General features: G+C 40.8%; 1 protein-coding gene across 1 annotated transcript; it reads left to right on the top strand.

The window, feature by feature from the left end:
• The first annotated feature begins 9,089 nt into the window (after positions 1-9,089).
• On the top strand, positions 9,090-13,305 carry LOC129821452 (zinc finger protein 180-like). Its single transcript, XM_055879132.1, has 2 exons — positions 9,090-9,636; positions 11,004-13,305. The coding sequence occupies exons 1-2, from the start codon at positions 9,333-9,335 to the stop codon at positions 12,083-12,085; spliced, it is 1,386 nt and encodes a 461-aa protein (XP_055735107.1). The 5' UTR covers positions 9,090-9,332; the 3' UTR covers positions 12,086-13,305.
• Positions 13,306-15,967: the final 2,662 nt, after the last annotated feature.

The following is a 15,967-nucleotide window of genomic DNA, read 5'->3' as shown; positions in this document are numbered from 1 at the left end:
CGGAACGTTTGAGCTAATGTGCGCTAATGTGATTAGCATGAGGTTGTAATTAACAAGACATTTTCCCAGGACATAGACATATATGATATTGGCAGAAAGCTGAAATTCTTTGTTAATCGAACTGCACTGTCCAATTTACAGTAGCTTTACAGTGAAAGAATACCATGCTATTGTTTGAGATATTCACAGTTATGTACTTGAAAAGTTATTAATATTCCAATTAGGCCCATTTGGGCAGTCTTGATACAACATTTTGAACAGAAATGCAATGGTTCATTGGATCAGTCTAAAACTTTGCACATACATGTCTGCCATCTAGTGGCTAAAATCTAAATTGCGCCTGGGCTGGAATAATACATTATGGCCTTTCTCTTGCATTTCAAAGATGATGGGACAAAAAAATACAAAACAATTTTTTTTTCTTTCTTTGCGTTATCTTTTATTAATTTAGGCAAAAATAGAAAAAAATGGGCGGCCCCTTAAGAGTTAACTGCTGATATAAAAGATCCCAGAATATTTCCATACAGACAAAAAGCTTAATTATCTCAAATGTTGTGAACACATTTGTTTATATCCCTGTTAGTGAGCATTTATCCTTTGCCAATAAAATCCATCCACCTGACAGGTGTGGCATATCAAGAAGCTAATTAAACAGCATGATCCCTACACAGGTGCACCTTGTGCTGGGGACAATAAAAGACCACTCTAAAATGTGCAGTTTTGTCATACAACACAATGCCACAGAAATTTTGAGGGTGCGTGCAATTGGCATGCTGACTGCAAGAATGTCCACTAGAGCTGTTGCCAGAGATTGAATGTTAATGTCTCTACCATAAGCTTCCTCCAACATTGTTTCAGAGAATTTGGCAGTAAATCCAACCGGCCTCACAACCGCAGACCATGTGTAACCACGCCAGCCAAGGACCTCCACATCCGGCTTCTTCATCTCCGGGATCGTCTGAGACCAGCGTCCCATACAGCTGTTGAAACGGAGGAGTATTTCTGTCTGTAATAAAGCCCTTTTGTGGGGGAAAACTAATTCTCATTGGCTAGACCTGGCTCCCCAGTGGGTGGGCCTATGCCCTCCCAGGCCCACCTATTGCTGCGCCCCTGCCCAGTCATGTGAAATCCATAGATTAGGGCCCAATTAATGTATTTCAATTGACTGATTTCTTTCTATGAACTGTAACTCAGTAAAATATGTGAAATTGTTGCATGCTGCGTTACATTTTGTTCAGTGTGTGTAATATATATATATATATATATATATATATATTCCAAACTCTGACATTGCTCAATCTGATATATATATATATATATATATATATATATATATATATATATATATATATATATATATATATATATATATATATATATATTTAAATGTTATAGTTTGGATTACTGTGTTTTGTTTTGTTACGTTTTACTGCACTGACTGTTGGATCTATGAACGTAAGCATTTCATTTCGCTGCACCTGCGATATCATCCGCTAAATATGTGTACATGACAAAGACCATTTGATTTGATTGATGTGCTTGTTTTCGTTACATAAATGCTTCAGAATTCACAAAAAGTGACGTTATAGAGTCTCATAGAACACAACGTATCCGATCTCCTAAACCTGTGTTCACCACAGACCTTATTTTCCGCGTTTATCCAAAAACCCTACAAAAAAACTCTTAATTTCCCCATAGGCTTTGTCCAACGAACGATGGCGGAGTTAGTGCCTACAAAAAGACGCCATTCATTTTTTGCCAAAACGTTATTGTACGTTCTTGAACAGACTTTCCGTTCGGTGGGTGTGCCAGGGTGTGACTTTAATCAATGATGATGTATTTAAAAGGAGCTGTGCATTTTTAACAAACAACCCAACCCCTCCCCGTTTTTCCAACAGGTGGTTCAGTACAGTACCGTTTTTGTTCGATTGAACGTTGTATTATGCTTGTATGTACTGAACGCAGCCCAGTCGATGCTGCCAGTGTGACGTATAATCTAGTGGACGGGACCTGTTCTTCGAGAACAACAGCAGTTCGTCAGACACCTGGTTAGCGTGCTAGCAGGAACATTGAAGCCCATCAGACCATTTCAGTGTATATTTGCCACTGTGTTTTGAACACACTTCTGTCGTATCTAATTGTTACCCAATTTAATATAATATTTACGTTGTTAGTCAGCTAAATTAGCCTAGCCCAGAGCTAATGCTAACTAGCTAGCTAACATAGAACACCTGTTTAGGAGAGGTGCTGGCTAGCAGAGTAGAACACCTGTTTAGGAGAGGTGCTGGCTAGCAGAGTAGAACACCTGTTTAGGAGAGTTGCTGGCTAGCAGAGTAGAACACCTGTTTAGGAGAGGTGCTGGCTAGCGGAGTAGAACGCCTGTATAGGAGAGGTGCTGGCTAGCGGAGTAGAACACCTGTTTAGGAGAGATGTTGGCTAGCAGAGTAGAACACATGTTTAGGAGAGGTGCTGGCTAGCAGAGTAGAACGCCTGTTTAGGAGAGGTACTGGCTAGCAGAGTGTAACACCTGTTTAGGAGAGGTGCTGGCTAGCAGAGTGTAACACCTGTTTAGGAGAGGTGCTGGCCGGCGGAGTAGAACACCTGTTTAGGAGAGGTGCTGGCCGGCGGAGTAGAACACCTGTTTAGGAGAGGTGCTGGCCGGCGGAGTAGAACACCTGTTTAGGAGAAGTGCTGGCCGGCGGAGTAGAACACCTGTTTAGGAGAGCTGCTGGCCGGCGGAGTAGAACATCTGTTTAGGAGAGCTGCTGGCCGGCGGAGTAGAACACCTGTTTAGGAGAGGTGCTGGCCGGCAGAGTAGAACACTTGGAAAAGAAAAGTAGAGGCTCACACTCTAGGAGCTCAGATGCAATAATTTAATAACCTAATAACCAACATTTCGACAGACAAGCTGTCTTCATCAGGGTATAATGACAAACACTGCGGGTCACTAGTTTATAAAGTGTGTAATCATGACCCGGGTGTGGCCTGATATCATTGGTTAATTCTCAGATATAAGAACATACGTGAATGGATAACATCCCATAATAGATACAATTTGGATACATAGTCCTACAAACATTTACAATGAAAAGCAAAATAACAATAATCACAAGAATGGCTTCAGATCAAAGTCTACATTGAGACCAATAACATTGACAGAAATTCAGGGGAGTCTGAAATGGTTGTCACCCTTAAGTAAGATGGGAGGGGGTCTCACACTGGAATTGTAAAAAATAAAAAATGCCGACCTCTTGGCCGCAGGGACAAAATGTTCCTGTTTTAAAGCTAATTTTCTACAACTACACATGTAGCCATGACTTATGTTGTGTTCTTATCTTATTTGAGTGACAAAATGGAGGCTCCATGCCATGCCATGCCATTTTTTATTTATTTTGGTGATTGTTAGTTATCATGGATTATCTTATTTTAAATAAAATATGTAAAAATAAATAGTACCAGTCAAAAGGTTGGACTCATTCAAGGGTTTTTCTTTATTTTTACAATTTTCTACATTGTAGAGTAATAGTGAAGACATAAAAACTATGAAATAACACATATGTAGTAAGAGAGCATGCAAAGCTGTCATCAAGGCAAAGGTCGGCTACTTTGAAGAATCTCAAATATAAAATATATTTTGATTTGTTTATCACTTTTTTGGTTACTACATGATTCCATATGTGCTGTTTCATAGTGTTGATCTATTCACTTTTATTCAACAATGTAGAAAATATTCAAAATAAAGAAAAACCCTTGAATGAGTAGATGTCCTAACTTTAATTGATTTGGAGAACACATTGGGAGGGATCTTAGACCATCCTCCATACAGAGTCCTTCCAGGTCCTTATGGACCGCCCTCTTCAATTCAAACCACAGCTTTCCAAATGGGCTTAAAGTGTGGGGCCTGAGATGGCCCTGCGTTCTCGTTCTGACACCAAACCACAGGTTTCCAAATGGGGTTAAAGTGTGGGGCCTGAGATGGCCCTGCGTTCTCATTCTGACACCAAACCACAGCTTTCCAAATGGGGTTAAAGTGTGGGGCCTGAGATGGCCCTGCGTTCTCGTTCTGACACCAAACCACAGGTTTCCAAATGGGGTTAAAGTGTGGGGCCTGAGATGGCCCTGCGTTCTCGTTCTGACACCAAACCACAGGTTTCCAAATGGGGTTAAAGTGTGGGGCCTGAGATGGCCCTGCGTTCTCATTCTGACACCAAACCACAGCTTTCCAAATGGGGTTAAAGTGTGGGGCCTGAGATGGCCCTGCGTTCTCATTCTGACACCAAACCACAGGTTTCCAAATGGGGTAAAAGTGTGGGGCCTGAGATGGCCCTGTGTTCTCATTCTGACACAAAACCACAGGTTTCCAAATGGGGTTAAAGTGTGGGGCCTGAGATGGCCCTGTGTTCTCATTCTGACACCAAACCCACCACTGGTGGGCATTTCTAAACACCTCTATTTCCCAGTAATCTGACTACAGCACTGCTTTCAATCCAATTACCAATGTTGTTTAGCCTTTTATTGTCTCCAGTCATTTACATGTGTTGGATGACATGAACATAGAGCTCCTTGGTAACACCAGTGGGTTTAGATTCTAAATTAGAATGCAGAACAGAACCCCGTACCAACTGTCAAATATGGTGCTGGATCTTTGGGCTTCCACTGGTCCTGGGACACTTAAGGCCTCAGCCTATAAACATTATATATTATAGAGCTCTGTTCAGCCTATAAACATGATATTATCTATTATTACAGCACTCTGCTCAGCCTATAAACATGACATTATCTATTATTATAGAGCTCTGCTCAGCCTATAAACATGACATTATTATTATAGAGCTCTGATAAGCCTATAAACATGACATTATCTATTATTATAGAGCTCTGATCAGCCTAAACATGACATTATCTATTATTATAGAGCTCTGCTCAGCCTATAAACATGACATTATCTATTATTATAGAGCTCTGCTCAGCCTATAAACATGACATTATCTATTATTATAGAGCTCTGCTCAGCCTATAAACATGACATTATCTACTATTATAGAGCTCTGATCAGCCTAAAACATAACATTATCTATTATTATAGAGCTCTGCTCAGCCTAAAATACGACATTATGTAGCCTGACAGGTAGGAGCGTTGGGCCAGTAACCGAAAGGTTGCTGGATCAAATCCCCGAGCTGACAAGGTAAAAAGCTGTCATTCTGCACCTGAGCAAGGAAGTTAACCCACTGTTCCCCGGGCGCCGATGACGTGGGTGTCGATTAAGGCAGCCCCCCCCCCCCCCCCCCCCCCCCCCACACCTCTCTGATTCAGAGGGTTTGGGTTAAATGCGGGCCACACATTTCCGTTGAATCCTTTCAGTTCACTAGATATCCCCCTTTCCATTTCCACATTATAGAGCTCTGCTATAAACATGAGAGCAAGATTAGATTTTATGTTCTACATTATTATTATTAGGGCGGCCACCAAGTTTCTATTAAATGATGGAATGTTCTGAAAACTGACTTCAGGTTTTTGAGGAATCTAGCCTCACAGGAAGACAGTTTTATTTAATTCAGGTTTAATTCAGTTCTCTGTTTAATATTTAACTAAATAGTCTGTTTGTCTTTGGTAGGAGAGGGACCAGACTCTCACTCTGTAACGATCGTCGTCTGAAGATGAAGAATCATCGGACCAAAGTGCAGCGTGGTAAGTGTTCATGTTAATTATTTAAAACAGAACACTAAACAAAATAACAAAGAGAATGAAACGAAACGAAACAGTCCTGCCTGGTACAGACACAAAGACAGAAAACAACTACCCACAAAACACAAGTGGGAAAAGGCTACCTGAGTATGGTTCTCAATCAGAGACAACGATAGACAGCTACCTCTGATTGAGAACCACACCTGGCCAAACACACAGAAATAGAAAACATAGAACACAAAACATAGAATGCCCACCCCAACTCACAACATGACCAAACCAAAATATAGACATAAAAAATGAACTAAGGTCAGGGCGTGACACACTCTGACAGCGGGGAGACTCCTTCAGGGGAACCAGACCCAGAGACGCCCAAACCAGTGAGACAACACCACTGTTCCCAGTGTGGAAAGAGTTTTAAGTGGTTATTAAACCTGTCTAGGACTGGCGGAACCCCTCGCCAACAGCCAATAAAATTGCAGGGCGCCAAATACAAAACAACAGAAATCTCATAAATCAAATTACTCAAACATACAAGTATTAGGCACCATTTAAAGATAAAATCCTCGTTAATCCAGCCACAGTGTCTGATTTAAAAAATGCTTAACAGCAAAAGCTCAACAAACGATTATGTTAGGTCACCACCAAGTCACAGACAAACCCAGCCATTTTTCCCGCCAAAGAGAGGAGTCACAAAAAGCACAAATAGAGATAAAATGAATTACTAACCTTTGATAATCTTCATCAGATGACACTCATAGGACTTCATGTTACACAATACATGTATGTTTTGTTCGGTAAAGTTCATATTTATATCCAAAAAATCTTATTTTACATTGGCTTGTTAGATTCAGTAGTTCCAAAACATGCAGTGAGAGCCACATGAATTCACAGAAATACTCATAATAAATGTTGATGAAAATACAGCTATTATACATGAAACTTTAGATACACTTCTCCTTAATGCAACCGCTGTGTCAGATTTCAAAAAAACTTTACAGAAAAAGCATAATCTGAGAACGGCGCTCAGAGCCCAAACCAGCCAGAGAAAAATATGCCATGTTGGGTAGTCAACATTATTCATATATAAATATTCACCTACCTTTGACGATCTTCATCAGAATGCACTCCCAGGAATCGCAGTTCCACAATAAATGCTTGTTTTGTTCGATAATGCCCATCATTTATGTCCAATAGCTTCTTTTGTTAGGGCGTTTGGTAAACAATCCAAAAGCGCGATCTGGTCCATTCGGACGAAACGTTCAAAAAGCTATATTACAGGTCGAAGAAACTTGTCAAACTAAGTATAGAATCAATCATTAGGATGTTTTTATCATAAAAGTTCAATACTGTTCCAACCGGAGAATTCCATTGTCTGTAGAATTGCACTGGAACGAGAGCAACCTCTCAAGTGAAGGCGCATGACTGAGAACGAGGCTGTAGGCAGACCCCTTAGTAAAACAGCTCCCATCCGGCCCCCCTTCACATGAGCAGCCTGAAATCACGTTCTAAAGATGGTTGACATCTAGTGGAAGCCGTAGGAAGTGAAAAATAACCCATATCCCACTGTGTATTCGATAGGGGTGAGTTCAAAAACTACAAACCTCAGATTTCCCACTTCGTGTTTAGATTTTTTCTCAGGTTTTTGCCTGCCATATGAGTTCTGTTATACTCACAGACATCATTCAAACAGTTATAGAAACTTCAGAGTGTTTTCTATCCAATACTAATAATAATATGCATATATTAGCATCTGGGACTGAGTAGGAGGCAGTTCACTCTGGGCATGCTATTCATCCAAAAGTCCACATTAGCCTCTAATGTGCTAGTGATGGCTATTTAACAGTTTTTAACAGTCTGATGGCATTGGTATAGAAGCTGTTTTTCAGTCTCTCTGGGGGGGGGGGGGGGGTACAGTTGCGGGCGGTGCAGTTGCCGTACTAGGCAGTGATACAGCCTGACAGGATGCTCTCAATTGTACACTTGTAAAAGTTTGTGAGGGATTTAGGTGCATAGCCAAATTTCTTCAGCCTCCTGAGGTTGAAGAGTCGCTGTTGCGCCTTCTACACCACACTGTCTGTGTTTGGTGGACCATTTCAGTTTGTCAGTGATGTGGTGTACACCAAGGAACCTGAAGTTTTCCACCTTCTCCACTGCGGGCCCATCGATGTGGATGGGGGGGTGCTCCCTCTGCTGTTTCCTGAAGTCCACGATCATCTCCTTTGTTTTGTTGATGTTTAGTGAGAGGTTATTTTCTTGGCACCACACTCCCAGGGCCCTCACTTCCGCCCTGTAGGCTCTCATCATTGCTGGTAATCATGCCTACTACTGTTGTGTCGTCTGCAAACTTGATAATTGAGGCTTGCGTGAACAGAAAGTACAGGAGGGGGCTGAGCACCCTTCCTTGTGAGTTTCTGCGAAGTGGAAGTGTTTTTTTCTACCTTCACCACCTGGGGATGGCCCGTCAGGAAGTCCAGGACCCAGTTACACAGGGGTAGGTTCAGACCCAGGGCCTCAAGTTTAATGATGAACTTGGAGGGTACTATGGTGTTGAATGCTGAGTTATAGTCAATTAACTTCATTCTTACATAGGTATTCCTCTTGTCCAGATGGGATAGTGCAGTGTGATGGCGCTTGCATCTTCTGTGGATCTATTGGGGCGTTAATCAAATTGAAGTGGGTCTAGGGTGACAGGTAAGGTGGAGATGATATGATCCTTGACTAGTCTCTCAAAGCACTTCATGATGACGAAGTGAGTGCTGCGGGGCGATCGTCATTTAGTTCAGTTACCTTTGCTTTACGGGCTCCTGAGTGGCGCAACGATCTAAGGCACTGCATCTCCTGGTTTGGTCGGGGTAGGCCGTCATTGTAAATAAGAATTTGTACTTAACTGACTTGCCTAGTTAAATAAAGGTTAAATAAAAATAAATCTTGTGTACAGGAACAATGGTGGACATCTTGAAGCATGTGGGGACAGTAGACTGGGATAGGGAGAGATTGAATATGTCCGTAATATGTCTCATAGCAAAGGGTCTGAATACTTATGTAAATAAGGTATTTCTGTTTTTTATTTGTAATAATTTTCCGACAATTTCGAAAAACCTGCTTTCAATTTGTCATTATGGGGTATTGTGTGTAGATTGATGAGGAACATTTTCTATTTAATCCATTTAAGAATAAGGCTGTAACGTAACAAAATGTGGAATAAGTCAAGGTGTCTGAATACTTTCCGAATGCGCTGTAAACTAAAGTAAAAAAAAAAGTTCATTAAATACATTTAAAATTAACTTGATCTGAAAATAAAATATGATCCTCAACTGCGTTTCCCACTCCAGACGGCAGACGGCGATGTGCTTCTTTCAGGCGATGCTGCTAGCGTGACGTATAATCTAGTGGACGGTTCTTCATAAACAGCTAGTCGACCACCTCGGTAGCTTGCTAGCCAACATAGCAGAAAGATTCCAGCTATTTATACGCTTTCGGTCTATATTAGCTGCTGTGTTTTAGACACACGTCTGTCGTATCTACTTTTTAACCTATTTCATATTTACGTTGTTTTTATTAGTCAGCTATAGTAGCTGGCTGGTTAAATTAGCACTAATCTAGTCGCTAATGATAGGTAGCTAGCGAGCTAATATCCCCGAACATGAGCTCCCTACACTTCACCCCTCCTGCTGAAGAAGAGGTGGTCTGCTGGACGGAGAAAGAAGCTCTGGGTCTGAAGGTTGTCGTGAAAGAGGAGAAGGAAGATGATGTCACCGTAAAAATAGAATTAGAGGGTGAGGCTGTTACAGTGAAAGAAGAAGAGAAAGACGTTACAGTGAAAGAAGAGGAAGACGCGTTCAGAGTGAAAGAGGAGGATGTTTCAGTAAAAGAAGAGAAAGAGAAAGAGAAAGAGGAGAATGCAGTTTTTGAAGTGAAGGAGGAAGGAGAGGAGGAGGAGACGGAAGGTCAGATTAACACCAGTAAATACTAATATTTAACAACGGGGGCACCAACTGCAGAGTTGTTGAACTGATGTACACAAACGTGGTTTTAAAGCAGCAATGGTTTTTGTGCATACATGTTAAAGTAAAAAAACAGTATGGTGTAATTCCGTTACTGTGGAATTGCCCAGCTCCTAACTATACTGAACAATATTATGCAACATGCAACAATTTCAAACATTTTACCGAGTTACAGTTTATAGAGGTCAATTTAAATAAATTCATTAGGCACTAATCTATGGATTTCAAGACTGGGCAGGTGTGTTGGGGAGCCAGGCCCAGCCAATCGGACTGAGTTTTTCCCCACAAAAGGGCATTATTACAGACAGAAATACTCCTCTGCACCCTCTCCTCAGACGATCCCGCATGAAACATGGGACCAACACTTTCCATGTTGCGTTTATATTTATGTTCAGTACATAAACTTGTCAGCGCAGAGCCCTGAACTATAATAATTAGTAAGCATTTTATCTGGCAGGACAGGCACTTTGTTGATTCTTGATGTTCACTTGTACAACTGTTCATCATTACTATTGTATCTAAATGTATTATTTTAACACATTGGTTAAAAGACTCAGGTCACAAATGCAATTACATGGAGCAATATACCACATTACTTCATACTTACATTTCTTGTTTTACAAACGTTGCCAAGCATGCTCATTCGTTTTCTTGCTGTTGTGATTTTTGGTGTAATCAGTCATGTCAAAAAAAATTTTGGCCTGGTAAAAAATCAGTGGCTGGTATATTCTTTCCTCTGCCTGCCACACTGGCTGGTGGACCAAAATCAATCTAAAACAAGACTTAGAAGACATTTAGTCTACAATCTTAGATGTTACTACTAATGTGAAAACAAGACAAAATATGACTCTTCTTGCTAATTTGAAGACAAATGTCAAATAATCATTACATTCATTACAGACGACAATTGTTGTACAACATCTCCCGGGTGGCGCAGTGGTCTAGGGCACTGCTAGCTGCGCCACCAGAGTCTCTGGGTTCGCGCCCAGGCTCTGTCGCAGCCTGCCGCAACCGGGAGATCCGTGGGGCGACGCACAATTGGCATAGCGTCGTCCGGGTTAGGGAGGGTTTGGCCGGTAGGGATATCCTTGTCTCAGTATGTAAAATGTAATATGTAATATGTATTAAAAAAAATGTCATAAAATGTATGCACTCTACTGTAAGTCGCTCTGGATAAGAGCGTATGCTAAATGACTAAAATGTAAAAATGTAAATGTAACATCATGGCTACGCTGTTGGCATCACCTTGTACAATGGATTTCCGCTGTTGTGGGCCTTTAACCATCTGTCTGACTTTGTTGTTCACACAGGAGAGAGACGGGACTATCGTGGATCCTCTGGGGGGCCTCAACAACATCATGAAGCTGACGAGGCAGAGAAGAGTCTCTCCACATCAGGACACCTCAAGAAACACCATCAGAGACCCACAGGGAAGAAACCTCACTGCTGCTCTGACTGTGGGAAACATTGCAAATCTTCATCAAAACTAAAAATACACCAGCGAGTACACACAGGAGAGAAACCTTATAGCTGTAATCAATGTGGGAAGAGTTTTACTAATTCAAGTAATCTGAAAACACACCAGAGAACACACACAAGAGAGAAGCCTTATAGCTGTGATCAGTGTGGCAAGAGTTTTACTCAGTCAAGTAACCTGGTAACACACCAGAGAACACACACAGGAGAGCAGCCATATAGCTGTGATCAGTGTGGCAAGAATTTTACTCAGTCAAGCAACCTGGTATCACACCAAAGAACACACACAGGAGAGCAGCCATATAGCTGTGAGCAATGTGGGAAAAACTTTTCTCTGGGAGAACGCCTTAAAGAGCACCAGAGAACACACACAGGAGAGAATTCTTATAGCTGTGATCAGTGTGGCAAGAGTTTTACTCAGTCAAGCTACCTGGTATCACACCAAAGAACACACACAGGAGAGCAGCCATATAGCTGTGAGCAATGTGGGAAAAACTTTTCTCGGAGAGGACACCTTAAAGAGCACCAGAGAACACACACAGGAGAGAAGCCTTATAGCTGTGATGTATGTGGGAAGAGTTTTACTCAGTCATGTAACCTGGTATCACACCAGAGAACACACACAGGAGAGCAGCCTTACAGCTGTGATCAGTGTGGCAAGAGTTTTACTCAGTCAAGCAACCTGGTATCACACCAAAGAACACACACAGGAGAGCAGCCATATAGCTGTGAGCAATGTGGGAAAAACTTTTCTCGGAGAGAACACCTTAAAGAGCACCAGAGAACACACACAGGAGAGAAGCCTTATAGCTGTGATGTATGTGGGAAGAGTTTTACTCAGTCATGTAACCTGGTATTACACCAGAGAACACACACAGAAGAGAAGCCTTATACAGTGGGGAGAACAAGTATTTGATACACTGCCGGTTTTGCAGGTTTTCCTACTTACAAAGCATGTAGAGGTCTGTAATTTGTATCATAGGTACACTTCAACTGTGAGAGACAGTTGGATGATCCAGAGGAGGAATGGGAGAAGGTGAGACAAAAATAGAGCTTTTTGGTCTAAACTCCACTCGCCGTGTTTGGAGGACGAAGAAGGATGAGTACTACCCCAAGAACACCATCCTAACTATGAAACAGGGAGGTGGAAACATCATTCTTTGGGGATGCTTTTCTGCAAAGGGGGCAGGACGACTGCACCGTATTGAGGGGAGGATGGATGGGGCTATGTATCCCGAGATCTTGGCCAACAACCTCCTTCCCTCAGTAAGAGCATTGAAGATGGGTTGTGGCTGGGTCTTCCAGCATGACAACGACCCGAAACACACAGCCAGGGTAACTAAGGAGTGGCTCCGTAAGAAGCATCTCAAGGTCCTGGAGTGGCCTAGCCAGTCTCCAGACCTGAACCCAATAGAGAATCTTTGGAGGGAGCTGAAAGTCCGTATTGCCCAGCGACAGCCCCGAAACCTGAAGGATCTGGAGAAGGTCTGTATGGAGGAGTGGGCCAAAATCCCTGCTGCAATGTGTGCAAACCTGCTCAAGAACTACAGGAAACGTATGATCTCTGTAATTGCAAACAAAGGTTTCTGTACCAACTATTAAGTTCAGCTTTTCTGATGTATCAAATACTTATGTCATGCAATAAAATGCAAATTAATTACTTAAAAATTATACAATGTGATTTTCTAGATTTTTGTTTTAGATTCCGTCTCTCACAGTTGAAGTGTACCTATGATACAAATTACAGACCTCTACATGCTTTGCAAGTAGGAAAACCTGCAAAATCGGCACTGTATCAAATACTTGTTCTCCCCACTGTAGCTGTGATGTTTGTGGGAAGAGTTTTACTCAGTCAAGCAGCCTGAATAGACACCAGAGAACACACAAAGGAGACAAACCTTCTTACCACTGCTCTGACTGTAATTTGTTTTTATCTCTTGATTTATTTGACAGATTGCCAGTAGTGTGAAAAGTTGTCATCAAGGCAAAGGGTGGCTACTTTGAAGATATTTTTTGATTTGTTTAACACTTTTTTGGTTTCTTCAGGATTCCATTATTGTGTTATTTCATAGTTTTGATGTCTTCAATATTACTCTACAATGTAGAAAATAGTAAAAATAAAAACCTTTAAATGAGGTGTGTTTTACTGGTACTGTATATATATATTATTATACATGGCTTAATGCATCATTACGTTAGCCATTTAGCCCCAATATGAAACTCAACTAGTCTCTTACTGTTTAACCTCACTAGGGTATGTGGGACGGTAGCGTCCCACCTCGTCAACAGCCAGTGAAACTGCAGGGCGCCAAATTCAAAACAACAGAAATCCCATGATTTAAATTCCTCAAACATACAAGTATTTTACACCATTTTAAAGATACACTTGTTGTAAATCCAGCCAAAGTGTCCGATTTCAAAAAGAATTTACGACGAAAGCACAGCAAACGATTATGTTAGGTTAGAGCCAAGTCACAGAAAAAGACAGCCATTTTTCCAGCCAAAGAGAGGAGTAACAAAAAGCAGAAATAGAGATAAAATTAATCACTAACCTTTGATGATCTTCATCAGATGACACTCATAGGACTTCATGTTGCACAATACATGCATGTTTTGTTCGGTAAAGTTCATATTTATATCCAAAAATCTGAGTTTATGCAGGACGCTACTGTCTCACTTGGCAAAAGCCAGAGAAAATGCAGATCGCCAAATTCAAATTAATTACTATAAAAATTACTATAAAAATCTTAACTTTCATTAAATCACACCTGAAAGATACCAAATTAAAGCTACACTGGTTGTGAATCCAGCCAACATGTCAGAATTCAAATAGGCTTTTCGGCGAAGGCAAACGATGCTATTATCTGAGGATAGCACCATTGTAAACAAAGCAGGCGCGAAACAAAACGCAGAAATAAAAATATAATTCATGCCTTACCTTTGACGAGCTTCTGTTGTTGGCATTCCAATATGTCCCATAAACATCACAAATGGTCCTTTTGTTTGATTAATTCCGTCGATATATATCCAAAATGTCAATTTATTTGGCGCGTTTGATCCAGAAAAACACTGGTTCCAAATTGTGAAACGTGACTACAAAATATCTCAAAGGTTACCTGTAAACTTTGCCAAAAAATGTCAAACTACTTTTGTACTACAACTTTAGGTATTTTTTTACGTAAATAATCGATAAAATTGAAGATGGGATGATCTGTGTTCAATACAGGAATAAAACCAACTGTAGCTAGCTTTCTGGTCACGCGCTTCTAACAAACAGGACACTTCGAGTGACCCTCCTTCAAGATGGCCGTACTTCTTAATTACACAAAGGAATAACCTCAACCAATTTCTAAAGACTGTTGACATCCAGTGGAAGCGGTAGGAACTGCAAGAAGGTCCCTTAGAAATCTGGTTTCCCAATGAATGCTCATTGAAAAGAGAATGACCTCAAAACAAAAAAAATCGGAATGGTTTGTCCTCAGGGTTTCGCCTGCTAAATAAGTTCTGTTATACTCACAGACATGATTCAAACAGTTTTAGAAACTTCAGAGTGTTTTCTATCCAAATCTACTAATAATATGCGTATCTTATATTCTGGGGATGAGTAGCTGTCAGTTTAATTTGGGCATGCTTTTCATCCAAAATTCCAAATGCTGCCCCCTACCCAAGAGAAGTTAACCAGAATAACATGAGTTGTGCCCTTCAAACTGGCAAACTGTTAGTCCATAATTAAAACCTCTTGAAGCTAGGGGGCAGAATTTTTATGTTTGGAAAAATAACGTTCCCATTGTAAGCTGCCTATTTCTCAGGTCCAGATGCTAGAATATGCATATAATTGACAGAGTAGGATAGAAAACACTCTAAAGTTTCCAAACTGTCAAAATATTGTCTGTGAGTATAACAGAACTGATTTTGCAGGCGAAAACCAACCAGGAAGTGACCCTTATTTTGAAAAATCACTGTTCCATTGCCTGCCTTTCATCCATTTAAAGGGATATCAACCAGATTCCCTTTCCTGTGGCTTCCTCGGGGTGTGAACAGTCTTTAGACATAGTTTCAAGCTTTTATTTTAAAAAATGAGCGAGATTTATCAAAACGCGTCAGTGGATACACGGATGTCCCTCCATTAGTTGATGCGCGCGACACTCGTTGCTCAACATTTTATTTCTCTCCAGTATTGAATAGTTTACAGTCCGGTTTAAATATTATCGATTATTGATGTTAAAAACAACCTAAGGATGGATTATTAAAAACATTTGACATGTTTCTACGAACTTTACGGATACTATTCGTCAAGCCTTGATGACCTGCCTAAGGCTGTGGAATACTGAACATAACGCGCCAAACAAATTGAGTTTTTTTTATATAAAAAATCTTTATCGAACTAAAGGAACATTTATTGTGTAACTGGGAGTCTCGTGAGTGCAAACATCCGAAGATCATCAAAGGTAAGTGATTCATTTTCTTGCTTTTCTGGCGTTCGTGACCAATCTACATGGCTGCTAGGTGTTCTTAATGTTTTGTGTAGTGATCGATAAACTCACACAAACGCTTGGATTGCTTTCGCTGTAAAGCATATTTTCTAAATCTGACACGTCAGGTGGATTAACAACAAGCTAAGCTGTGTTTTGCTATATTGCACTTGTGATTTCATGATTCTAAATATTTTTAGCAATTTCTTTTGTATTTGGCGCTCTGCAATTCAGTGGTTGTTGTTTAAAATGATCCCGCTAAAGGGATCCGTGCGTCAAGAAGTTTTAACTAGTCTCTCACTGTTCAACCAGAATGACATGAGTTG

The sequence above is a fragment of the Salvelinus fontinalis genome, chromosome 23, assembly GCF_029448725.1.
Source record: "Salvelinus fontinalis isolate EN_2023a chromosome 23, ASM2944872v1, whole genome shotgun sequence".
In the NCBI taxonomy this organism is placed as follows: Eukaryota; Metazoa; Chordata; class Actinopteri; order Salmoniformes; family Salmonidae; genus Salvelinus; species Salvelinus fontinalis.
Note: the sequence above shows the minus strand (reverse complement) of the source record. Positions and strands in the feature narration are given on the sequence as shown.

Coding starts and splice junctions, on each gene's coding strand:
- LOC129821452 (XM_055879132.1), top strand. CDS start 9,333: ATGAGCTCCCTACACTTCACCCCTCCTGCTGAAGAAGAGGTGGTCTGC. Junction 9,637..11,003: donor AGAGGAGGAGGAGACGGAAG/GTCAGATTAACA, acceptor TTGTTCACACAG/GAGAGAGACGGGACTATCGT.